We start from the raw sequence: 27,330 nt of genomic DNA on the forward strand, positions 1-27,330 counted from the left end.
GTTAACATATTCTAGCTACCGTGATGATGAGAGAGAGAGAGACACGCAAACTCCAAATATACAGCAGCAGGCGTCAGGGTCAGGATCGAACCCACGACCTCCTGCGTATCTGGCGAGGTAGTTAACATCTCCTAGCCACAGTGATGATGATGAGAGAGAGAGATACGCAAACTCCAAATATACAGCAGCAGGCGTCAGGGTCAGGATCGAACCCACGACCTCCAGCGTACCTGACGAGGTAGTTAACTACTCATAACCACCGCGGTGCCCACAATAAATAATTATCTCGCCTCTACTCCGATCTCGAGGCCATCTGCGATGAGCAACGTGCACGGGGCAGCAGTCCGAGTCGCAACGTGCCGGTGTATTGTCTCCACCCCCAACCACACGTCACCCCGGCCATACCAATGTGGAATTGACATCATTGGCTTCTGCAGGGCCTGTATGAGCAGATGAGCAACAATGCCTCTCCAATACTCGTTCGAGTATTGGAAAAAGAACTCACCTGGGGAAGGATCATTGCCCGAAACGTTCGCTTGGTGTTACGTTATAAAGGCAGGCAATGTTTGTCGCCGATGCTGTAATAGTCGACGAATGTGCCGTGGGCAGAGGAGGGCCCACCACACGCACTCATTTCCCTCTCGCGATCTCACCCAAAGATCAATGATTTATTAATCACAATATCGCGGGTCGCGACAGCTTGTTACGTGTGTCACATTGAATTGAATCGCGTATGTTACTGTACTATACGCGCGTGTTGGTGTGTATGTGTTAGCGTGCCAGTGTGTACGTGCATAATTTGTGTACGTGTGTGTGGGGGGGGGGGGGGAGTGGTGCTGCAGCGGTTAGCGCTGCGCTACGAAGCCGGAGACCCGAGTTCGATTCCCGCTCACGGCCAACGCCAGTGACGATTATCCGAGCCGGTCTTGGGCCTCCCCTAGTTCGATTCAGCCTCAAATGAGTACTTGGTGCGATGTGTAAACATCGCGACTGGAGAGACAAAGGCGGCCTTCATAGGTGCTCGCTAACAGCACTTGCCCCAACAGTCTGTTCCAGGCTATACGGGGCATCTTTGTTTTTGTGTGTGTGTTTAAGTACGGATGCACCCCAGCGTAGAGATGATAAATGAACCAGTAGACAATTAGCTACGCGCAGCATATGTGTCCATTAATTAATTATTTCCCAGAATTTCTGTCGCCAATTGCCTTACCTGTCACTCACTTTGCTCGCCCCCCCCCCTCTCCTCCCTCTGCCCCCCCCCCTCTCTCCTCCGCACGTGACCGCTCACCACCCAACAACTCTCCCCGAACACAAACACTGACGCCCCCCCCCACCACCACCACCCCCCCATCGTTACCCCCTAACACGACCCCCACCTGGCATCCACGCTCACAACACCACCCCCGAAACCAAACCCCATACACACACATACACAATTACACACACATATATACACACACACTCATACACACATACACACACATATATACACACACTCACGCTTACATACACACACATACCCACTCACGCTTACACACACACATATACACACTCACGCTTGCACACACACATACACACACTCACGCTTACACACACACATGTATAAACATTCACGCTTACACACACACATATATACACACACATACACACACACTCACGCTTACACACACACACACATCTACACACATACACACACACACTCACGCGCAGGGATCTTGCCCTGAGTGGGGAGGGTGCCCGGACCCAGACCCCGCACCCTCGACGGAGCCGCCCGAGGACGGTGCACCCAGGGCAGTCGGCCCCGCAGCTCGACTGCAGCATGCCCCACAAAGGTGAGCGCTGCCCCGTGCCCTGCCCAGCGCTGCCCCGTGCCCTGCCCAGCGCTGCCCCCACCCCCCTTGGCCCTGCTCATCTAAAGGCGCAAGACCAAATCGCGCGCCCGCTTTGTCCACGTCTGAGCGAGTTGTTGCGCACAGCAAAAATCTGCAGGCGACTTCCGCGTTCGGTTTTTCGCGCGACCGGACCGGGTTGCGTGCAACTGATCGCAGCAGGTGCGAGGCGAGAGAGCTGCGTGTCTCGTTCAGCGGTGCAGAGAGGGTCACGCTGTGTGTGCCGCACACGTGTGTGTGTGTTTAGCGTGTGTCTCTTGGCGTGTGCTTAGCGTGTTGTGAATTCAGGAGCGGGGTATCCCGGTATTTCCCTCTTCTTAACAACAACATCAACAAGAACATCTCGTTATTGCCATGGCCATTAAAAATCAGTCCATTCACACCGCTTTATAATATAGTAGTTCTCGGATGCTCACACATTCACATTATAATGAAACACACAGTACATATTATTCAGATATTTATATAAATATGTGCATATAATACTAATAATAATTTACCTCCCTTTGCCAATCCACTGCTGGATGAAGGTCTTTCCAATTGACCAACGTGGTGAAGTATGGTCGAATGACCCCAAATACAAATTCATACATGCACATTCCAATATATATACACACACAGCGTATATATGTAGACAAATCATGCCCACGCACACACGCACATAGATATCTAGTATAAGTTACATGATATGTGTGCAGGTTAAGTACAAACTATACGCATATTGTACAAATATAAAAACCACGATTTTTGGGGCAGGAGTTCTGTTAGCGAGCACCTATGAAAGGCGACACGGTACACAAAGGGGTGGGTGGCTAGCACCACGCTCCACCGCCTTTGTCTCCCCAGTGGCAATGTTTACACACCACACGAGGTACTGATTTGAGGCTGAGTCGACCTATGGGTAGGCCCAGGACCGGTTCAGATAACCATCACAAACACAATTGACAACAACAACAGCAGCAGACAAACCCAAACACGTTCGTCAATAACGCAGTGTGGCCTTGTGAGGAAAAGTAAATAACAGACGACGTTTCGGCAAACGATCCTTCTGCTCAGAAGAAAAAAAGGGTCATTGCGCGAAACGTCGCCCAATTGTCAACTTTGAATTTTGAATATGCTTGAAACTGTACATGTGTTTTTGTTTGCGGTGTCGGCGGGAGATGTTCTGGGTGTGAGTTCTCTGCCCCCGGCCCACGGCTCACATCAAGGTTTCAAAGCGCCGTGAAATGTGTGCGCGAGTGACGCGCAAGCGCACAAAGACAAAGGTGCCCCGGGTAGTCGACGCGGGCTGCCGCGGCAAAGTCTTCCGTGAGCGAGCAGCACCTACGCAGAGTCAGAACGGTTCACGAGGGGGCCGCGTGGCCGCTTTTGTTTTCCCCGGTAATGATGTTTACGCAAATGATTCGAGGCTGAGCCGACCTAGGAGAGGCCCAGGACCGGCTCAGACGATCGTCACTGATGTTGGCCGTGAGCGATGAGAGAGGAATCGAACTTGGTGCCGCGTCCGTGCGGTAGCAACCGCGTAGCCGCGACACAACAAAGACAAAGATCCCCCGTGTAGCCTCAACAGGCTGTTGGGGCAAGTGCTGTTAGCGAGTAGCACCGATGAAGGTCGACACGGCGCACGAGGGGGTGGGTGGCCAGCGCCACGCCCGGCCGCCTTTGTCTCCCGCGTGGCGATGATTTTTACACACCGCACCAGGTACTCATTTGAGGCCGAGTCGACCTAGGGGAGGCCCAGGGCCGATTCAGATAATCGTCACTGGTGTTGGCCGTGAGCGGGAATCCAACCCGGGTCGCCGGGTTCGATTCCAGAAACACGTGCATACACACACGTACATACACACACGTACCTACGCACGCACACGCGTGCACACACGTGCACAGATACACGTCATAACACAAGCACGCACACGCGCGCACACACGCGCGTACACAAAGACACACACACACACTCGAACGCGCACACACTTATCGCTGCAAGGACTTTCACTCGCAGTGATAAAAGGCCTCTTAACTGCGGAACAATAGCGCCATTGTCACCACGAATCGAGTGTCTTAAGGCGTGGATCTTCAACACTCGAAACGAGGCTGCGTCCACACAACAACAACACACACACACAACCTCGTAGAGAACTCTCGCCAACCCCGCGGCAGCGTGGCAGCACACACACAGCAGCAGCACACAAGCTCTGTTACACGCGCACTGCACACACGCGCGCGCGCGCTCAGCACGCAATGTGTGCCGTGTGTTTGGCAACGTTCCGTCGTGTTTAGCGCAGACAGAAGAACACACACACACACAAAGTACAAAGAGCACTCCACCCCTCCCGTGCTGCTGTTGGGGCAAGTGCTGTGAGCGAGTACTGATGAAGACGGCCAACACGGCGCACGAGGGGGTGGGTGGCCAGCACCACGCCCGGCCGCCTTTGTTTCTCCCCCAGCGCTGCTGCTGTTTACACGCCGTATCGGGTACCCATATACGGCTGAGAGACCCAGGATCGGTTATTGGTCGTGAGCGGGAATCGAACTCCGGTCGCCGGGTTCGCAGCGCAGTGCGCTAATCACTGCGCCACCACTCAAAACACAAGTAAAGACAAAGATCCCCCGGATAGCCTTCACCAGACTGTCGGGGCAAGTGCTGGTTGCGAGTAGCACCGATGAATGGCCGGCACGGCACACGAGTGGGTGGGTGGCCAGCACCCCCGCCCGGCCGCCTTTGTCTCCCTCGTGATCACGCGTGCGCGCACGTCACGTAGACCCACGTGAGAACCAATGACCAAGAAGGGATCTTTTTTAACGAAACGAACCAACGGAATGGACCCCCCCCTCCTCCTTCACGGCCCCCTTCGTAACTTACCTACAAAGTAACCCACCAAACAATACGCCTCATTCACGTCCCTGTCCATCTACGTTCAAATGAAACATCTTCGTGCATCTAATATATTTGACATATCCCATCGGTCCACACGGCATCCGTTCTGTGAGTCGCACAGCGCTCGGCAGCGTCGGTTTAACGCGAGCAACAACAATAAAATATCAACAACAATATCAACAACAATATCAACAACAATATCAACAACAATATCCACAAAATAACAACAATAATAACAACAAATAACAACAATAACAACATATTCTTTGGGTCTTTCGGTCACGTAGATAGAAAAATCTTTTTATTTTTTAAAATCATTTTTCCATCTACGTGACTTTACCGAAAGACCCAAATAACATGAATTCCTGCAGTCACGAAAGCTTTAAGTCAACAATAACAACAACAATAACAACAACAATAACAACACAAAACTGCGCCTGTTTCGACACGCGGTGTCTCATCAGCTCGAGTCGGGGGGGGGGGGCTGGCTTGAACCAATGCTGGCGGTGATTCATAGTGGATGGTCCATAGTCCCGTACAACCATTCAGCCCGCTGCGGTGCAATCGATCACAGCGGCGCGGAGATTCACGGGGGGATGGGAGGGGAGGGGGGAGCGGTGGCGCAGTGGTTAGCGCTGTCGCACCGTGAACTCGGCTGTCCGAGTGACGTGTGAGCCGAGCAGAGGCACCCCGCAATGGCTCGGCGTGGTGAAGTATGGTCAAACGACCCCCGCCGTGACATAACAGACGTGGGGGGTGGTGGGTGAGTGTGGGGGGGGGGGGGTAGCAGTCTTTAGTTCGTCGTGGATTGACCAAAGAAATGTTCGTCTTCTATGGCCAGAGACGCGTGGGTTCCCTCTCTTCACGTCGACCGAGGATGTTGTCACAGAGCGGTTGCGTGATACTTTTTATGAACATTTCTCGATTTTACATATGTATATATATATTTGTTATAATCTACGCATTGGTAGCATGTGCGTGCGCTACACGCGCGTGTGTGTGTACTGTGTGTTAGGCGCGCGTGTGTGTGTGGTGTCTGTGTGTAGTGTGTGTGTAATGTGTGTTAGGCGCGTGTGTGTAGTGTGTGTTAGGTGTGTGTGTGTAGTGTGTTAGGCGTGTGTGTGTGTGTAACGTGTGTTAGGCGCGCGTGTGTGTAGTGTGTGTTAGGCGCGTGTGTGTGTAGTGTGTGTGTCGTGTGTATTAGGCGGGCGTGTGTGTGTGTAGTGTGTGTTAGGCACGTGTGTGTTAAGTGTGTGTACTCACGCGCGCGTATGTTCGTGTTTTGTGTATGTATGCATGCGAGTGTGTTAAATGTGTTTAGCGTTTTTATAACACAAACACAGATCCCCCGTATAGCCTTTAACAGACTGTTGGGGCAAGTGCTTATGAGGGCCGACAGCGCACGAGGGGGTAGGTGGCCAGCACCACGCCCGGCCGCCTTTGTCTCCCCAGTGGCGATGTTTACACACCGCACCAGGTACTTATTTGAGGCTGAATCGACCTAGGGGAGGCCCAGGACCGGTTCAGATCATCGTCACCGGTGTTGACCGTGAGCTGGGAATCGAACTCGGGTCGCCAGATTTGTAGTGCAGCGTAGCGCTAACCGCTACACCACCGCTCCCCATGCGTACACACACACACAGAGAGAGAGAGTACATACGTATGCCTAACACATGTACGCCCACATACACATTGCCTGCACACACAAAACATTGGTCTCACGTCTGCAATTGCCTACGACAATACACCATTGTTGTACTGTACTAAAGTCCCCACGCGTCTATGCCCCCCCTCCCCCATGTCCACTAACCCGCACTGACCACGCGGGTGAAGTATGGTCAAACATCTCCATACCGACCCCACGATTGCGTGGTGCACTCATCATTATAATTATTGTGCACAGCGTGAACGTGCTACGTGTACACACGCGGCACGTGTCTACTCGGTGTGCGTGTGCACTACGTATATTTACGCAAATACATCGTGTGACTATTTATACGATGTAACTGCAGTGTACGTAGAACATTAATGTATGTACATACACACAGGCAATACACAAACAAGCACGCACGCATACATACATACATACACAAAGCAAAGACAAATATACCCCGTAAAGCCTTAATAGACTGTTGGGGCAAGTGCTGTTAGCGAGCACCGATGAAGAGTGGCCCCCATCACACACAAAGACTCACAGACTCACTGACAATTATCATTTGCTATCCATACATACATACATGCATACACACACATATACATACGCTGCATGTAATTGCACATGCGTCCATATACACATACATACGCATTTGATATATTTATAAAAATACGTCTATAGATAACAGAAAACCTTCAGTGCGTTCGTCCATTATACGTATAGATACCGCTACTGCGTTTATATTGTTGAAACGCACAGAATCGTCGTAACAAATTTTCAGAGCAATGGCTTTTGCCTTTGGAAGAGAGGACCTGTACACGATGTCTCATATAAATGGGTCACCATTCATTCACACACACATATATATATAATAAATACATACATACAAACGTGACATATACGGCAAAAGACAAATATCTCCCGCGTAGCCCTAACAGACTGTTGGGGCAAGTGCTGTGAGCGAGTAGCACCTATGAAGACCGGCACGGCACACGAGGGGGTGGGTGGCCAGCACCACGCATACACACATTTACATATACACCTTGCGTGTGTGCGTGCGTGTGTCACCCACCCCCTCGTGTGCCGTGCCGGCCTTCATAGGTGCGACTCGCTAACAGTACTTTCCACAACAGTATGCTAAGGCTATACGGGCGATCTTTGTCTTTGTACATGTCATAACGGATTTAGATATAAATATAAAATATACAAACACAATCCGCATTTTTGCGTGCTGTTACATAGAGCACTGGAATTTTTGTGTGAAATATTCCTATCGATGCCACGCAGTTCAGTAATCCCCCCCCACACGCACCACGCCCGGCCGCCTTTGTCTCCCCGAGACACGTTGAGAGCACACAGTGGTCACGTTGTAAAGACCCGGTGGAGTCAAAACATCGCGAATTGGTGCAGCAACCTCCTGAAAATGAGACCAGGCACCTGCCGAGGGGGTAATCATCACTGATCGTTCGTGTAATATACATTCCACACACACACATATATTATATAAATAACGTAATCAGAATTATATCGACGGAGAAAATGACACGGAGAGCTAAATAGTGAATGCAAGGAATACTTAAAGCTCGATATTTATATTTCGACGGCTGCTTGCGTTGTGGCCGAAACGTCGTGAGAATTATTTTATTATGTTTTATTTGTATTATTGTATTACTTCCCTTCTACGTGACTTTACCGAAAGAACCAAGTAGACTCGATATTTATATTTTAATATCTATCTTGTATACGAAATAAAAAAAATGATGCAACGGTTCAAATTCGCATTTGTTCAGTGGCGAATATCTCCCGAGCCGAGGTGTAAATGAGGAGTGGTTGTGCGTGCGGTGCGTGAAACGTCATCACACGGGGAGACAAAGACGGCTGCGCACACGTGGCACCGGCCACGCCACCCACACGCCCGCGTGCGCCGTTCTGACACGAAGCCGCACTTGCCCCAACAGCGTGGGTAGGCTATACGGGGGTAGGGGGGGGGTCTTTGTCTTTATCTTTGTATGTATATAAATCACTCGGGGGATGTTTGCGACTCATTTGCGACGATCGCCGTCTTAGCGCCTCCACCTTTAAATTATAAACAAATATGCCAAACTATCTAAATGAATAGAGTTTGGCAAAAAATAAAAATCTAAATTTAAGCATCTATTTAATCATTATCAATCGACTCTCTCTCCGTCTCTGGCCTTCCGCTCTCCGAGAGTGAACGAAACGCGTGCGCGTCACAGCATATAGAGTATTATTATTATTATTGTTGTGATTATTGAAACGTAACGAGGCCAATGTGTGTGCCTAACTACATATTAATATATATTTATCCTACATCTGGTCTCAAGAGCCGTCTCGGATTCAAGGGGCACGGCGACGCCGATCATCCCAATTAATCTCCAACAGAAGCCACGTGGTTGTATATACACACACAAAGACAAAGACAAAGATCCCCCGTACAGCCTTAAACGACTGTTGGGGCAAGTGCTGTTAGCGAGTAGCAGCACCAATGACGGCACGGCACACGAGGGGAGGGGCCGGTGATCAGCACCACACCGGGCCTCCTTTGTCTCCCCAAGTGGCCGTGTTTACTCCACCCCGCACCAGGTAACTCATTTGAGGCCGAGTCGACCTAGGGGAGGGAGACCCAGTACCGGTTCAGATAATCGTCACTGGCGTCGGTGGCCGCGAGCGGGAATCGAACTCGGGTCGTCAGGTTCCTGGAGCAATGTGCTAATCACTACACTACCGCTATCTATCTTGTGTATATCTACCTTGTGTGTGTATATGCCGTGTGTGTGTATATACCGTGTTTACTATACCGTACACAGGGCCGGATTCAGGCACGGGGGCTTTAGGGGCTTCAACCCAGGGGCCTCCCGCCAGCTGGAGGGGCCTCCAGAGATGGAGTGAGAAGTTATTTAATTTGTGAACGCTGCATTTTATTTGTTGTTAGCCTTGTAAAAAATACTATTTTATTTTTTCTATAACTTTGTTTTTCTTTTTGAAAATATTACTGGGGAGCTCACAGCAGTACCTGTAGCCGAGGGGCCTACTCAATCTTAACCGTATATATATTTATACACGTGTGTATGTATATACCGTGTATGTGTATATATATACATACACGTGCGATAAAAAAGAACTCGAGCGATCTGCACTTCAAACCACTCTTCATTTCGACTTAACACTTTCGTAAATGCAGGAATTCACATTCTATTTGCGTGACTTTACCCAAAAAAACAAAAATACTTTTCATTTCCTCGTATTCGGTCTGAAAGGGATTGCACGACGCATCTGCAGCAGTAGCAGCAGGGGCGGCAGCATCAGAGGGGGCAGCAGTATCAGAGCGTGCAGCAGTATCAGAGCGTGCAGCAGTATCAGAGCGTGCAGCAGTATCAGAGCTTGCAGCAGTATCAGAGCGTGCAGCAGTATCAGAGCGTGCAGCAGTATCAGAGCTTGCAGCAGTATCAGAGCGTGCAGCAGTATCAGAGCTTGAAGCAGTATCAGAGCGTGCAGCAGTATCAGAGCTTGCAGCAGTATCAGAGCTTGCAGCAGTATCAAAGCTTGCAGCAGTATCAGAGCGTGCAGCAGTATCAGAGCGTGCAGCAGTATCAGAGCTTGCAGCAGCATCACAGCTTGCAGCAGTATCAGAGCTTCCAGCAGTATCAAAGCTTGCAGCAGCATCAGAGCGTGCAGCAGTATCAGAGCGTGCAGCAGTATCAAAGCTTGCAGCAGCATCACAGCTTGCAGCAGTATCAGAGCTTGCAGCAGTATCAAAGCTTGCAGCAGCATCAGAGCGTGCAGCAGTATCAGAGCGTGCAGCAGTATCAGAGCTTGCAGCAGCATCAGAGCTTGCAGTAGTATCAGAGCGTGCAGCAGTATCAGAGCGTGCAGCAGTATCAGAGCTTGCAGCAGTATCAGAGCTTGCAGCAGTATCAGAGCGTGCAGCAGTATCAGAGCTTGCAGCAGTATCAGAGCGTGCAGCAGTATCAGAGCTTGCAGCAGTATCAGAGCTTGCAGCGGTATCAGAGCGTGCAGCAGTATCAGAGCTTGCAGCAGTATCAGAGCTTGCAGCAGTATCAGAGCGTGCAACAGTATCAGAGCTTGCAGCAGTATCAGAGCGTGCAGCAGTATCAAAGCGTGCAGCAGTATCAGAGTGTGCAGCGGTATCAGAGCGTGCAGCAGTATCAGAGCTTGCAGCAGTATCAAAGCGTGCAATAGTATCAGAGCTTGCAGCAGTATCAGAGCTTGCAGCAGTATCAGAGCTTGCAGCAGTATCAGAGCTTGCAGCAGTATCAGAGCTTGCAGCAGTATCAGAGCGAGCAGCAGTATCAGAGCTTGCAGCAGTATCAGAGCGTGCAGCAGTATCAGAGCTTGCAGCAGCATCAGAGCTTGCAGCAGTATCAGAGCGTGCAGCAGTATCAGAGCGTGCAGCAGTATCAGAGCTTTTAGCAGCATCAGAGCGTGCAGCAGTATCAGAGCTTGCAGCAGTATCAGAGCGTGCAGCAGTATCAGAGCTTGCAGCAGCATCAGAGCTTGCAGCAGTATCAGAGCGTGCAGCAGTATCAGAGCGTGCAGCAGTATCAGAGCTTGCAGCAGCATCAGAGCGTGCAGCAGTATCAGAGCTTGCAGCAGTATCAGAGCGTGCAGCAGTATCAGAGCTTGCAGCAGTATCAGAGCGTGCAGCAGTATCAGAGCGTGCAGCAGTACCAGAGCGTGCAGCAGTATCAGAGCGTGCAGCAGTATCAGAGCTTGCAGCAGTATCAGAGCGAGCACACCAGCTGCAGTTCTCCCCATGCGAGACGTTCAGAAATGGTGGCATAAATAAACGCGACGATTTAAGAAAGAAATGAAAACTCTGACGAAGATACGAGCGAACAGCCGTCACGTGGGTAGTAGAGTGTGTCGCTCGCTAACAGCACTTGCCCCAACAGTCTGCTCAAGGCTATAGGGGAGATATTTGTCTTTGTGCGTGTGCGCGTGCACACGTGTGTGAGGAGCGGTGGTGCAGCGGTTAGCGCTACGCTGCGCTACGCACCTGGCCACCCGGGTTCGATTCCTGCAATGGCCAACACCAGTGACGATTATCTGAACCTGTCCTGGGCCTCCCCTAGGTCGACTCAGCCTGAAATGAGTACCTGGTGCGGCGTGTAAACATCGCCGCTGGGGAGGCAAAGGCGGCCGGGCGTGGTGCTGGCCACCCACCCCCTCGTGTGCCGTTCCGGCCTTCATAGGTGCTCGCTAACATCACTTGCCCCTACAGTCTGTTAAGGCTACACGGGGGATCTTTGTCTCTGTGTTTGCACGTGAACGAGGTGGATGTTTATCGAGAGTGGGGTTCATTTACGGAGTACTTCTCGTGAACAGGACCGCGGAACGCGGTAACTTGACGCCTTCTGTCCCGGTTGTACCGCGCGTCTCGCACTGCCCGCTGGACGTGCTCGCAGCTTGATTTTGTTACATTCATAGAAGCTACATAAACATGCAGTAAAAAAAACCGTAGGCGCAGGGGTGAAGGGTAAGAAGAAGCTCTCTGTAGCGAAACGTCGGACATTATCATCGTCATCCCGAACGGCACGCGCGCGGTGATACATCATCTTAGAGGAGTTTTATAATGTCTCTCTCGTCTCTCGCTCATCCCACGCCCGTCTCACGCTCATCTCACGCTCATCTCACGCTCATCCCACGCTCATCCCACGCTTATCTCACGCTCATCTCACGCTCATCTCGCGCTCATCCCACACTCATCCCACGCTCATCTCACGCTCATCCCACGCTCATCTCACGCTCATCCCACGCTCATCTCGCGCTCATCCCACGCCCGTCTCACGCCGAGTTCGCGCGCACCGAGAAAATATTTCGCAGCAGAGACATCGCGTCTGGCCCCTGCAGAGATATCGCGGTGCAGACAGCGACCAGCGACCAGCGCCCCACCACGCGGCGAGCCCGGCTGGGTTCTGTTCGAATTTGTCGCTTTTTGTACCTCGGAGCGGCTCCCAACACCCACCCAGTCCCTCCACCCCCCACCCCCAAGACTCACGCCCCCCCCCCCAACGTCTCCCCCCACCCACCCCCCCGACTCACCGCCCCCCCACCCACCACCTTTCCTGACCTCTTTTCACCCCTCCCCTCACCCCCCCCGCATTATTTAGACATCACCGCTACGACACAAAAGACAAAGTTTCCCAAACCACCCACCAACAACTACCCTCCCCCGGTATAGCCTCAACAGACTCTTGGGGCAAGTGCTGTGAGCGAGCATCACCGACACTGCGCGCGAAGCAGTGGGTGGGCAACACCACGCCCGGCCGCCTTTGTCTCCCTCAATGCGATGGCTTCGCTGTTGTGCTGTTGTTGTTGCTTGAACACATCCCACCCGGCAGCGGTTCGACGGCGAGTCCGCTCTAGGGGAAGAACCGCCAGCGCTGGGTGGGATAACGTCAGCGCCGTTGGCGGTGGTGATGGTGGTGATGGTGGTGGTGATGGTGGTGGTGATGATGGTAGTGGCGGTGGTGGTGGTGGTGGTGGTGATGGTGGTGGTGGTGGTGATGATGGTGGTGATGGTGGTGGTGATGGTGGTGGTGATGATGGTAGTGGTGGCGGTGGTGGTGGTGGTGATGATGGTGATGATGGTGGTGGTGATGGTGGTGATGATGGTGATGATGGTGGTGGTGGTGGTGATGATGGTGGTGGTGGTGGTGATGGTAGTGATGATGGTGGTGGTGGTGGTGATGGTGGTGGTGGCGGTGGTGGTGATGGTAGTGATGATGGTGGTGGTGATGGTGGCGGTGGTGATGAGGGTGGTGGTGGTGGTGATGGTGGTGGTGGTAGTGATGGTGGTGGTAGTGATGATGATGGTGGTGATGGCCGTGAGCCAGGAATCTCACTCGGGGTCGCTCCGGTCGTATTCGTAGCGCGACGCGTGCTAAGCACAGCGCCACCGCTCTCTCCACACACGCAACACACAGCCCCCCCCCCACCAACGAATGTCCCCGCCTCCTTCAATCACCCCCCCACCTCCCCCCACCTCCCCCCACCCCCCCCCCCCCCACCTCTATTCTGCCACCTGAATGGGCAGCTCGGCAGGAGGAGAAAGCGCGCGGCGCATTGATGGGGGGGGGGGGGGGGTAACGGGACTCCCCCCCCCCCCCCCAGAGCCGCAACCTCTCTCGCACACAAAGACAAAGATCCCCCTATAGCCTTCACGGCCTGTTAGGGGCAAGTGCTGTTAGCGAGCACCTATGAAGGCCGGCACGGTACGGCCCGTGAGGGGAGGAGTGTCCGTACTTACTACACACCGCGCCAGGTACTCATTTGAGGCTGAGTCGACCTCGGGGAGGGAGGCCCAGGACCGGTTCAGATAATCGTCACAGGTGTCGGTGGCCGTGAGAGGGAATCTGGTTCGTAGCGCAGCGCGCTAACCGCTGCACCGCCGCTCCCCACACGAAGATACACACACACATCACACACACACACATCACACATCACACACACATCACACACACACATCACACACACACACATCACACACACACACATCACACACACACACATCACACACACACCACACACACACCACACACACATCACACACACATACACACACATCACACACACATCACACACATCACACACACACATCACACACATCACACACACACAGCACACACATCACACACACACATCACACACATCACACACACACATCACACACAACACACACACACATCACACACACATCACACACATCACACATACACATCACACACACACACATCACACACATCACACACATCACACATCACACACATCACACACATAACACACACACACATCACACACATCACACACACACCACACACATCACACACACATCACACACACATCACACACACAAACCAACACCCGCCATTCGCCACTAACTGACGGTGACGTCTCCATGGCCCCTGTGCCAGGTCAGGTTCACGTTGAGGTCACGTGACAGACCCAGCAGGTGCCAGAGGTTGGCTGACTGAGATGACCGGTAAATGCACCATCTGTACCCCCCTACTATGCCAGGCTAGTTGCAGGAGGTCACGTGATAGACCCAGCAGGTGCCATAGGTTGGCTGACTGAGATGACCGGTAGATGCACCACCAGCTGTACCCCCCTACTGTGCCAGGCTAGGTGCAGAAGGTCACGGGGTAGACCCAGCAGGTGCCATAGGTTGGCTGACTGAGATGACCGGTAGATGCACCAGCTGTACCCCCCTACTGTGCCAGGCTAGGTGCAGGAGGTCACGTGACAGACCCAGCAGGTGCCATGGGTTGGCTGACTGAGATGACCGGAAAAAGAATGCGACCACACACGCGTGAAGCGATGGGTTCAATCCCGGGGTACTGTATGGAACACTTGAAGATTATAGACCAAACCCACAGTACGATACAGCTGAGTGTGTATGCAGCGTGTAAGGAGACATCATCTCAACACTCAGTGCAAACAGACCGCGGACGTAGTCTCATGCTGTGTGCAGATTGCTTTTTGTATTAGCTGTTGTTGCTGTTGTAAAATGTGTTGGTTGTCGTTGCGGATGTATTGGTATCTGTGTCGTTGTTGTTGTTGTTATTGGACCTTTCGTGTTGTTGTTTTTGTTGGTGGTGGTGATGTTGTTGGTGTGGTTGTGTTTGGACATCTTAACACCTGTTTTATTGCCAGAAAGTGTAAAACCTATTCCTGTTTTTTCATACGTGGTTGTTGTTGTTGATATTGTTGTTGGTGTTGTTGGTGTGGTTGTTGTTGGTGTGGTTGTTGTTGTTGGTGTGGTTGTTGTTGTTGGTGTGGTTTCTGTTTTCGACTTTGATCTGGTTGTGAACACGTGGGTGTCTAGCGGGCAGAGAAAGAACAAATGCGCTTACTCACTAACTCACTTACTAACTAACTCACTAAATAACTCACTAACTTACTCACTAACTTACTCACTAACTTACTAAATAACTCACTAACTCACTAACTTACTCACTAAATAACTCACTAACTTACTCACTAACTTACTAAATAACTCACTAACTCACTCACTAACTTACTAAATAACTCGCTAACTTACTAACTAACTAACTAACTCACTCACTAACTTACTAAATAACTCACTAACTCACTCACTAACTTACTAAATAACTCACTAACTCACTCACTAACTTACTAAATAACTCACTAACTTACTCACTAACTTACTAAATAACTCACTAACTCACTCACTAACTTACTCACTAACTAACTCACTAAATAACTCACTAACTTACTCACTAACTTACTAAATAACTCACTAACTCACTCACTAACTTACTAAATAACTCACTAACTTACTCACTAACTCACTAAATAACTCACTAACTTACTCACTAACTTACTAAATAACTCACTAACTCACTCACTAACTCACTAACTTACTAAATAACTCGCTAACTTACTAACTAACTCATTAACTCACTCACTAACTCACTCACTCACTAACTCACTAACTCATTCACTCACTCACTTACTCACTAACTCACTCACTAACTTACTCACTCACCAACTTACTAAATAACTCACTCACTCATTAACTAACTCACTCACTAACTTACTAAATAACTCACTAACTCACTAACAAACTCACTCGCTCACTAACTCACTCACTAACTCACTCACTAACTAACTCACTAACTAACTCACTCACTAACTCACTCACTAACTCACTAACTCACTCACTCACTCACTAACTAACTCTAACTAACTAACTAACTCACTCACTAACTCACTCACACACTCACTAACTCACTAACTCATTCACTCACTCACTAACTCACTCACTCACTAACTAACTAAATAACTAACTAACTCACTCACTCAATAACTCACTCACTCACTTACTCACTAACTCACTCACTCACTAACTTACTCACTCACTCATTAACTTACTAAATAACTCACTCACTCACTCACTAACTTACTCACTCACTAACTAACTCACTTACTCACTAACTTACTAAATAACTCACTAACTCACTCACAAAATCTCTCAGTCACTAACTCGCTAACTAACTCACTAACTCACTAACTAACTCACTAACTAAGTCACTCACTCACTCACTAACTCACTCACCCACTCACTCACTAACTCACTCATTCACTCACTAACTCACTAACTCACTCACTAACTCACTCACTAACTCACTCACTAACTCACTCACTAACTCACTCACAAACTCACTCACTCACTAACTCACTACTCACTCACTAACTCACTCACTAACTCACTCACTCACTAACTCACAAACTCACTCACTAACTCACTCACTCACTAACTAACTCACTAACTCACTCACTAACTCACTCACTAACTAACTCACTCACTCACTAACTCACTCACCCACTCACTAACTCACTCACTAACTCACTCACTCACTCACTAACTCACTAACTAACTAACTCACTAACTCACTCACTCACCCACTCACTAACTGACTCACTCACAAACTCACTAACTCACTCACTCATTCACTCACCAACTCACTCACTAACTCACTAACTAACTCACTAACTAACTAACCAACTTACTCACTCACTAACTTGCTCACTCACTCACTAACTCACTCAATCACTAACTCACTCAATAACTCACTCACAAACTCACAAACTCACTCACTAAATAACTCACTAACTAAATCACTCACTTACTCACTAACTCACTCACAAACTCACTAACTCACTCACTCACTCACAAACTCACTAACTCACTTACTCACCAACTAACTCACTAACTCACTCACTTACTAACTCACTCACTTACTAACTCACTCACTAACTCACTAATTAACTCACTAACTCACTCATTAACTCACTAACTCACTTACTCACTAACTCACTCACTAACTTATTTACTCACTCACTCTCTAACTAACTCACTCACTCACTAACTCATTCACTCACTCACTCTCTAACTCACTCACTCACTAGCTCACTCACTAACTTACTTACTCACTAACTCACTCTCTAACTCACTAACCCATTCACTCACAAACTCACTCACTAATTCGCTCACTAAGCCACTTTGGTACAAACTCACTAATTCGCTAACTTACGAACTAAATCACTCAATCATTCTACAAATCACTCACTCACTATATCACTCATCCCCCACCCATCCACTCACCGACCCATCCACTCACCCATTCACTAACCGACCTACCCACACACTCAACGATCCACTCACTTATCCACCCGCCCAATCCACTCGCCCATACACAGACCCACTCACCTATCCACTCAACCATCCACTCACCTACCCACTTATCCATCCACCCGCTCACCTACCCATTTACCCATCCACCCACCCACTCGCCTGCCCACTCAACCATTCGTCTATCCATTTACCCATCCACCCACCCACTCGCCTACCCACCCACTCACCTACCCACCTACTCACCTAACCACCCATTCGCCTACCTACTCACCCACCCACACACTCGTCTACCCACTCACACATCCACTCACACATCCACTCACCCACTCGTCTACCCACTCACACATCCACTCACCCACCCACTCACACATCCACTCACCCACTCGTCTACCCACTCACACATCCACTCACACATCCACTCACCCACTCGTCGACCCACTCACACATCCACTCACCCACCCACTCACACATCCACTCACCCACTCGTCTACCCACTCACACATCCACTCACACATCCACTCACCCACTCGTCGACCCACTCACACATCCACTCACCCACCCACTCACACATCCACTCACACATCCACCCACCCACTCGATTACTTCTGAGCACCAACACTCTGGGCGAGAGTGCACGGAGGGGGCGCGCGGCGGGCGGGGTCGCGGGGAGCGGCGCATTCGGAGATCGGGGGGAGAGAGGGGGCGAGGGGGAGCGAGGGGGAGGAGAGGGGGCGAGGGGGAGGAGAGGGGGTGAGAGGGGGGGAGAGAGGGGGAGAGAAGGGGCGAGGGGGAGGAGAGGGGGTGAGAGGGAGGAGAGAGGGGGCGAGGGGGAGGAGAGGGGGGAGAGAGCGCGGGTTCATTGAGAGCTGCTGAGGGGTCTTTGTAGACGAGCGGAGAGTGTCGAGAGCCGAGTGAGAGGTGGGGGAGAGGGGGAGAGGGGGAGAGAGAGGGAGGGAGAGAGAGGGACGGGGGGGAGAGGGGGGAGAGGAGGGAGAGGGGGGAGGGAGAGAGAGAGGGACGGGGGGAGAGGAGGAGAGGGAGGGGGAGAGGGAGATGGAGAGGGAGGGGGGGAAGGAGGGGGGGGAAGGAGGGGGGGAGGGGAGGGGGGGGAGGGGGGGGAGGGGGGAGGGTTGGGGATGGAGGGGGGGGAGGGTTGGGGAGGGAGGGGGGAGGGAGGGGGGGAGGGAGGGGGGGAGGGAGGGGGGAGAGGGAGAGGAGGAGAGGGAGAGGGAGGGGGGCAGAGGGAGGGGGGAGAGGGAGGGGGGGGAGAGGGAGGGGGGGAGGGGGAGAGGGAGGGGGGGGAGAGGGAGGGGGGAGAGAGGGAGAGGGAGGGGGGAGAGGGAGAGGGAGGGGGGGACAGGGAGGGGGGGGAGAGGGAGGGGGGAGAGGGAGGGGGAAGAGGGAGAGGGAGGGGGGGGACAGGGAGGGGGGGGGAGAGGGAGGGGGGGAGAGGGAGGGGGGGAGAGGGAGGGGGGGAGAGGGAGGGGGGAGAGGGGGGAGAGGGAGGGGGGGGGAGGGAGATGGAGGGAGAGGGAGGAGGGCGAAAGAGATGGAGGGAGGGGGGAGAGAGGGAGGGGGGCAAAGGGAGGGGGGAGAGGGAGGAAAGGGAGGGGGGGAAGGGAGGGGGGGAAGGGAGGGGGGAGAGGGAGGGGGGGAGAGGGAGGGGGGAGAGGGAGGGGGGAGAGGGAAGGGGGGAGAGGGAGGGGGGAGAGGGAGGGGGGAGAGGGAGGGGGGGAGAGGGAGGGGGGAGAGGGAGGGGGGGAAGAGGGAGGAAAGGGAGGGGGGGGGGAAGTGAGGGGGGGGAGAAGGAGGGGGGGTAGAGAGGAACCCGCCAATGAAGAGTTGGGGGCTAAGTGAGGAACCACGCAGCCGATGTCGCAAATATTTGCGAAACCGCCAACTTCTTACGCGACGTTGATCCCTGTTGGAGTGGCATCTTGCCCCCACCTACCCCCCCCTACCCCCCCTCCTTGCTATTCCCGCTGCCTCACGGGAGTGTCGCAATCATCTGGGGACCCGGTGCCGCTCACACGACTAAGACATCGGAAAACCACGTAGAGAAAGAGAGAGACACACACACAGAGACACAGACACACAGAGAGACAGACACACAGAGAGACAGAGAAAGACAGAGACACTGAAAGAGAGACACAGGCACAAAGAAACACAGACGAACACACAGATACACAGGCACAGAGAGAGACACACAAACACACACTCAGAGACACGCGCACAGACAAACACACAGCCAAAGACAAAAGTCTCCTGTATAGCCTGTGACCGACTGTTGGGGCAAGTGGTGTTAGCGAGCACACACACACACAGACACACAGGAGGTCACGTATGGAGTGTTTCTCACCTGCGGGCTCTCATCTCTCACAGCCGGAAGTGGAAGTACTGCGCTCGATCCGAAATCACTCCGAGACCTCGATCCGAATTCACAGCTCCCCCCACCACCATCCCCCCACTACCCCCCCCACATCCCCCCACTATCCCCTCCCTACCCCCCCCCCCATCCTATCCTCCCCCTCGCCTTTCAGGTCACGTGTTCCCCTCCACCACCACGACCACCCCCCCTGCCCCTCCCCCGCCCACCAAATCCGAAGGGTGGCAATGATCGTAGGGCCAGATGAGGGCAGGTGAGATGAGATGATGACGTGATGGGTGGGGTTTGACCCACTCGCGTTCCTCGGCGAGAGATGTTAACTACCTCGCCTGGTACACAGCAGGTCATGGGTTTGATCCCGACCCTGACGCCTGCTGCTCTACATTAGCAGTCTGCCGCTATCAATGTCCACGTGGTGATGATGATGATGAGCCACTTCGTTGAGCTATCATTTGTGACAGGGCTACAACTCAGATGCGAGTGATTGTGAAATGCGGACTCACCTGCGTGGCTTGCTTTGAGAGAGTCATAGGGTTAGTGCCCGTATCTAAAATGTATGACAGGTGACGTTTCGGGCAATGCGCCTTCTGCACAGCACACACACACTTTGTCCACACTCTCGATGTGCTCATGTTTAGTGACTTGATTCTAGATTTGAAGCTTTCGTGACTGCAATGATTCATATTCTTAGGTTTTTTCGGTAAAGTCACGTAGGTAAAAACATTAAAAAGTAAAATAAAATAAAAAATAAAATAAAATAAAAATCACGACGTTTCGGAGGCAACACAAGCTTCCGTCTTCAGGTGGAACCGTCACAGCCACGACGGCTGTATCAAGTAAATGAGAGATTGTAGGAGCTACCACTCCGTTTATATAATGGTTGAAGATGGTGGTGACTTGCTTTAGCGTCTCTCTACTTCGCACTCCTGTCGTATTCGTTGCGCTGTTTTTGGTTCAATCGAATCGTCAATCGTTTTTTTGGACGTTACCAGCGGCAGCCAAATAGTGTGAAGACGTGACGTTGTTTCTAAATGTGAAGCGGCAAGGGGAGAGAGGGGGGAGGGGGGAAATCGAAGGAGCCGGAGAAAAATTCACGCGACCACGGGGAGAGAGCGCGGACGAGAAAATCCAGGCGAACTTTGTTGGCGTGACCACGAGCCGTCCGACTCGCCGCCTCTCGCTGTCTCGGACGATGTCAAGTTCCCACCGTGCTACTCACGGAGCGTGCTGAGTTGGCACGCTTCTTAGAAGGCCATGCGCGATGCCTGCTATCTGTTGGTCGACGTTCTCCAATGACGCGTGGCTCCTCGTCCCGTGTCTCCTGTACGATGCCTCCTCCCCATCATCCTCCTCTTCCTCGCCCATGCCTCTTTCCACACTCCCCAGCAGTTTCGTTCCGTTCGCTTCGCCACTCTCCGTGGTTCCGATCCACGCCTCCGGTGGCCGCGATGAACGCGCAGGCAACGGGCGCGCACCTGGCTGCCACGGGGCATTGCACCGAGCGTTGCTGTGCGTACAAGCGTGGAAGAGTAGGCCAAATGCCCTCTGGAGGGACGCTCTCTGAGCTCATCTCCTTGCGGAGGCCCTTCCGCCGGCAGCGGCGTTCGCAGGAAATTGCAGGGCTGCGCCTGCACTGTTATGATTTGACGTGCCAAGATAAAGATCCCCCGTGTAGCCTTAACAGACTGTAGGGGCAAGTGCTGTTAGCGAGCACCTATGAAGGCCGGAACGGTACACGAGGGGGTGGGTGGCCAGCACCACGCTCGACCGCCTTTATCTCCCCAGTGGCGATGTTTACTACACGCCGCACCAGGTACTCATTTAAGGCTGAGTCGACCTAGGAAGGGGCCAGAACCGGTTTGAGATTTTCGTCACTCGTGACTTTGGTGACCGCGAGCGCGAATCGCACTCGGGTCACCGGGGTTCATCGCGCCAACCGCTGCGCCACCGCTCCCCCACACTCACGTTGACAAACACACGCGTACACACACACACGTGTGGTGCGTGTGTACGTGGGGAGCGGTGGCGCAGCGGTTAGCGCGCTGCGCTATGAACCTAGCGCCCGGGGTTCGATTCCCGCTCACTGCCAACACCAATGACGATTATCTGAACCGGTCCTGGGCCTCCCCTAGGTCGACTCAGCCTGAAATGAGTACCTGGTGTGGTGTGTAAACATCGCCACTGAGGAGACAAAGGCGGTAGGGCGTGGGGCTGGCCACCCACCCCCTCGTGCGCCGTTCCGGCCTCGCTAGCAGCACTTGTCCCAACAGTCTGTTGAAGGCTATACGGGGGATATTTGTCTTTGTTGACTCTGTGACATCGTAGTTCGTAGTCGTGGGTTCGCCGCGGCCGTGGTGGGTTTGTTTGTTGTTCTCGCGCCGAATAATCCGACTCGACCGCTCATTCGGGCGACTCCAAATATTGAAGAGTTTCTCCCGACGTCAGTCGGCTAATTGCCATATTATTTTTCTATTGTCACGTGACTTGGTCGTCTCGCATCCAGCCACCCAACCCCGAACCCTCTCCCGCCCTCTCCCTCCCAGCGGCTCCCCCCCCTCCTCCTACTCTCTCGCTCCCCCTTCTCTCCCTCTCGCCTCGCCTCGCTCTGCATGCTCCATTGCTCGCTGACGGAAATGAGGCGTAACGAGCTAAGAGGAGAGCGAGAGGAGAGCGAGAGGAGAGCGAGGAGGGAGGTAGGGCAGGGAAGGGGGTGGGAGGGGGTGGGAGGAGGGAGGGAGGGAGGGGAGGGAGGGAGGGAGGGGAGGTAGGATGCCTCCAATAACTCCAGCTGGAGTCGGGTCCTTGTGAGAATTCGCGGAACCCAAAGAACGGGCACGCGTGCTCGCTCGCTCAACCCAAATCTTCGTCCGCACCTCCTCCTCCTCCTCGTCACTTACCGCTGAACCTAAAGCCTTGGGTAACAATATTGGGGGGGCAGGGGGGGAGGTGGATAAGGGGGGGGGGGTGGGAGGGGGGGGGGCACTCGCCTCTCCCCCCTCGCGATGCGCAGTGACCCCGGGCGGCCGCAGAGCGCTCTTCGGATGAGCGCCGCGAGGACCTGACGCATGGGTGGCCTTGGCGTGGTGGTTGTTGTTGTTGTTGTGGTTGTTGTTGTTGTGGCTGTTGTGGTTGTTGTCGCGGTGGCGTTGCTGATAGGAGTGGCGTGGCGGAGAGTGGCGGAGCGGATTTGGAATCGGCGTGCGCGTCGTGGCGTTGATCCGACGCACGGGGTTGCGTGCCGCGTGGCGTTGTTGTTGTTGTTGTCGTCGTTGTTGTTGTTGTAGCGTGGCGCGGTTGTGGTTGTGGTGTAGTGGCGAATAGCGAAGCGGTGAAAGCGGTGGTGGTTGTGGCCACGGCGTTCAGTGCCGTGGAGAGCCGCGAGTTCGCGTGGTAGGAATGGTGCGCGGGGTGGCGCAGTGCGGGTGGTGGTGTTGAGTGGCGCGGTGGGGGTGGTGATGGTGGTGGTGTTGAGTGGCGTGGAGTGAATGGGGGATTCGCGTGGCCTTAACGTGGCGGTGGATGAAGGAGTGGAGTGGAGTGATGGTGGTGGAGGCGCGGCGCGGCGCGCTGCGTGAACCGCGCGGGTCACGCGGCGCGGTTTTACGCACACGATGCGTTCTGCGGCTTCACTCGCGAGTGAGTTTATATGAGGGTGCGTGTGTGTGAGCGTGTGTGTGCGTTTGTGTGCGTGTGTGTGTGTGCGTGTGTGAGCGTGTGTAAGTGTGAGCGTGTATGTGTGTGCGTGCGTGTGTGTGTGCGTGTGTGTGTGCGTGTGTGAGCGTGTGAGCGTGTGTGTGAGCGTGTATGTGTGTGCGTGTGTGTGAGCATGCATGTGAGTGTGTGTGTATGTAAGTGTGAGTGCGTGCCACGCCGGCCTTCATAGGTGCTTGCTAATAGCACTTGACCCAAAAATACGTTAAGGCTACACGGGGGATCTTTGTGTCCAGCTCACCGCTACCAACAGTGACGATTACCCGAATTGGTCCTGGGCCTCCGCTAGGTCGACTCAGCCTTAAACGAGTACCCGGTCAAGTTTTCCAACCATCGCCACGGGGAGTACCACGACGGCCGCGCGTGGTGCTGCCCGCCCAACCACCCCACCTCGTCGCGTGCCACGTTGCCCGCCCTCCATAGATTCCCGCGAGCAGCACTTGCCCCAACATGACTGTCACAGGCTATACGGGGGACCTTTGTCTTTGTGTCTCAACTGGGAGGGGGGGTCTTTTTTGGGGGGGGAGGGGTTCGTTATTTTGCTGGCGATCTCGAGAGTTTCGCTTTTCTCCTCCTCCTCCACCTCCTCCTCCTCTACCTCCCCTCCTCCACCTCCTCCACCTCCTCCTCCACCTTCCTCTCCTCCTCCCTCTCCACCTCCACCTCCTCCATCTCCACCTCCACCACCTCCTCCACCTTTACCTCCTCCACCTCCACCTCCTCCTCCACCTCCTCCACCTCCTCCTCCACCTCCACCTCCTCCACCTCCTTGACCAACTGGCGGCGCGCTCCTGGCTCCTCACACGGAGCCGAGATGAGGGGGAGAGGAGGAGGGGGGGGGGAGCGATGCGGTGTAAGTGTCGGGGGGGGGGGGCGAAGTGGACAGCTGAGACAGGGCGAGGCTCACCGGTAGGGAGACAAACAGCGGATGCGGGGTGAAGGGGCGCGCACCCGCATCACAGAGAGGGCAGTTACCAAGGGGTCATTGTGGATCTCACCGCAGACGTAACACTCAAACACACGTCTAGACGTGCATATACATCGTACACACGTACGCACGTACACACACACACCAACATACATGCACACGCGTGTGCTTGATACACACAGACACGCAGGCAAACACGTAAATACACTCGTATATGCAGAGACTCGTCGACACACGCATATTAGACACACCGAGACGCGACGCGCGCACACACACATCGTGACACAAAGATAATGATCCCCCGTATAGCCTCGGCAGACTGTTGGGGAAAGTGCTACGCACACTGCCACACATACACACCGACGCACAAACACACCGACGCACCGACGCACAAACACCCCGACACAAATATCCCACATTTAGCCTTAACAGACTGTAGGGGCAAGTGCTGTTAGCGAGCACCTATGAAGGCCGGCACGGCACACGAGGGGGTGGGTGGCCAGTACCACGCCCGACCGCCTTTGTCTCCCCAGTGGCGATGTTTACACACCGCACCAGGTACTTATTTCAGGCTGAGTAGACCTAGGGGAGGCCCAGGACCGGTTCAAATAATCGCCACTGGTGTTGGCCGTGAGCGGGAATCGAACCCGGGTCGCCAGGTTTATAGCGCAGCGCGCTAACCGCTACATTACCGCTCCCCACTACACCGACACACACACACAGACACACACACACTTCCACACACACCGACACACACACATCGACACACACACACACACTGACACACACACGCCGCCACACACACACTGACACACACACCGACACACACTCACTCACACACCCACACACACCCACCGACACACACTGACACACACTGACACACACACACCGACACACATACACAGACACACACACCGCCACACACACCGACATACACACACCGACACACACGCACCGACACACACACTGACACACACACTGACACACACACCGACACACACTCACTCACACACCCACACACACCCACCGACACACACTGACACACACTGACACACACACACCGACACACATACACAGACACACACACCGCCACACACACCGACATACACACACCGACACACACACTGACACACATACACCGACACACAGGCACCGACACACAAACTGACACACACACTGACACACACACCGACACACACACACACCGACACACACACCGACACACACGCACCGACACACATGCACCGACACAGACACCGACACACACACTGACACACACACACGTGTGCAGTATAAATTGGAGATCGCCGGGCGCGTGACGCTGACGATGTCGCGGTGACCGCCATGGACGCCTCGCGAGTGGCACGCGGCGCGCGTGAGTGGCACGCGCACCTCCTGCGGTGTCTGTGCGTGTGTCTGTGTGTGTGTCTGTGTGTGTGTGAGTGTCTGTGTGTGTGTGTCTGTGTGTGTGTGTGTGTCTGTGTGTGTGTCTGTGTGTGTCTGTGTGTGTGTCTGTGCGTGTGTCTGTGTGTGTGTGTCTGTATGTCTGTGTATGTCTGTGCGTGTGTCTGTGTGTCTGTGTGTGTCTGTGTGTGTGTCTGTGTGTGTGTATATGTGTGTGTCTGTGTGTGTGTCTGTGTTTGTGTGTCTGTGTGTGTGTATCTGTCTTTGTGTGTTTGTGTGTCTTTTGCATGTCTCTGCGTGTGTATCTGTGCGTGTGTCTGCGTGCGTGTCTCTGCGCGCGCGCGTGCGTCTGTGTGTATCCGTCTCTGTGTGTGTGTACCTGTGTGCGTGTGTCTGTGTTGGGAGTGAGTGGGTGGAGTGGGGTGGGTAGGGGAGAGGGATTCGTCGTAAAGGCTGCGAGGACGGTGGCGACCCGTGAGTAACGCGTGGCTCTGGCGACCACAGCCTTTTGGATGTAGGATGGAGAATAAGCGCGAGGGGTGGCTGGGGGTGGGTGGGAGATCGTGATGGAGGTGTCCAAGACGCGACCGTGCCCGAGTCCGTGTCATCTGTGTGTGGGTGGGTGTCGTGGGGGGGGGGGGGGTTGGGAAGTGTGTCTGTATGGCGGGCGGGGTTGGCCGTGGTGCTAGATGATGATGATGATGGTGACGACGGTTTGTAGGGAAGGATGGCGACAAGAGTTGTGGAGATAGAGGAGGAAGGGGAGGGGGGGTGAGAGAAGAGAGAAGAAGGGGGGGGGGGTGAAACGTCGCCGCCATCGCCACTCGGCAGTCGCTCGCTCGGGCTGCAAAAAAAAATCCACCCCCCCCCACCACCACCACCACCACAACTTGAAGCAAACTTGTGACGCGATGTGACAAGGCTGGCAATGCCGACTCTGCGCGCTGGAGCGTGCCTAACGCGCCGTGACGACCTCGGCTTATTTGGGAAAATTAGGCTCAAACTTGACGTCTGGATGGCTTTATTCGGAAGACAAATGTCACACGGCCTCATCGTTCCACAGCTCCGCTCCCCCCCCCCCCCCCCCCCAACTTATATCGGGTCGGGGAGGGAGCTTTGGAGTCGCACTCGGAGGAGTCTCGCGGACGAAGCCGCGGCTGGCGCGCGCGCCGCCGTTGATCGCGCGCGCGCGACACCCCCCCCCCCCCCCCCAGTACCGTAGCAGCCTTCGCTTCCTTCCTGAGCCCTGAGCCAGATCGGGCAGATCGCCAGTTTTATTTTGT

General features: G+C 53.6%; 1 protein-coding gene across 2 annotated transcripts in view; it reads left to right on the forward strand.

The window, feature by feature from the left end:
* The window catches only part of LOC133350186 (paired box protein Pax-6-like), an 86,438-nt gene that overhangs the window by 25,148 nt on the left and 33,960 nt on the right, over window positions 1-27,330 (forward strand). For both annotated transcript variants that reach the window (XM_061564281.1, XM_061564282.1), the window contains exon 2: window positions 1,711-1,832. In XM_061564281.1, coding sequence (XP_061420265.1) covers window positions 1,820-1,832 — 13 coding nt within the window. In that variant the 5' untranslated portion in view covers window positions 1,711-1,819. The remainder of the gene's footprint in view (window positions 1-1,710; window positions 1,833-27,330) is intronic.

This window comes from Lethenteron reissneri, chromosome 33 (genome assembly GCF_015708825.2).
Source record: "Lethenteron reissneri isolate LAM-NWPU_2019-01 chromosome 33, ASM1570882v1, whole genome shotgun sequence".
Taxonomy (NCBI): domain Eukaryota; kingdom Metazoa; phylum Chordata; class Hyperoartia; order Petromyzontiformes; family Petromyzontidae; genus Lethenteron; species Lethenteron reissneri.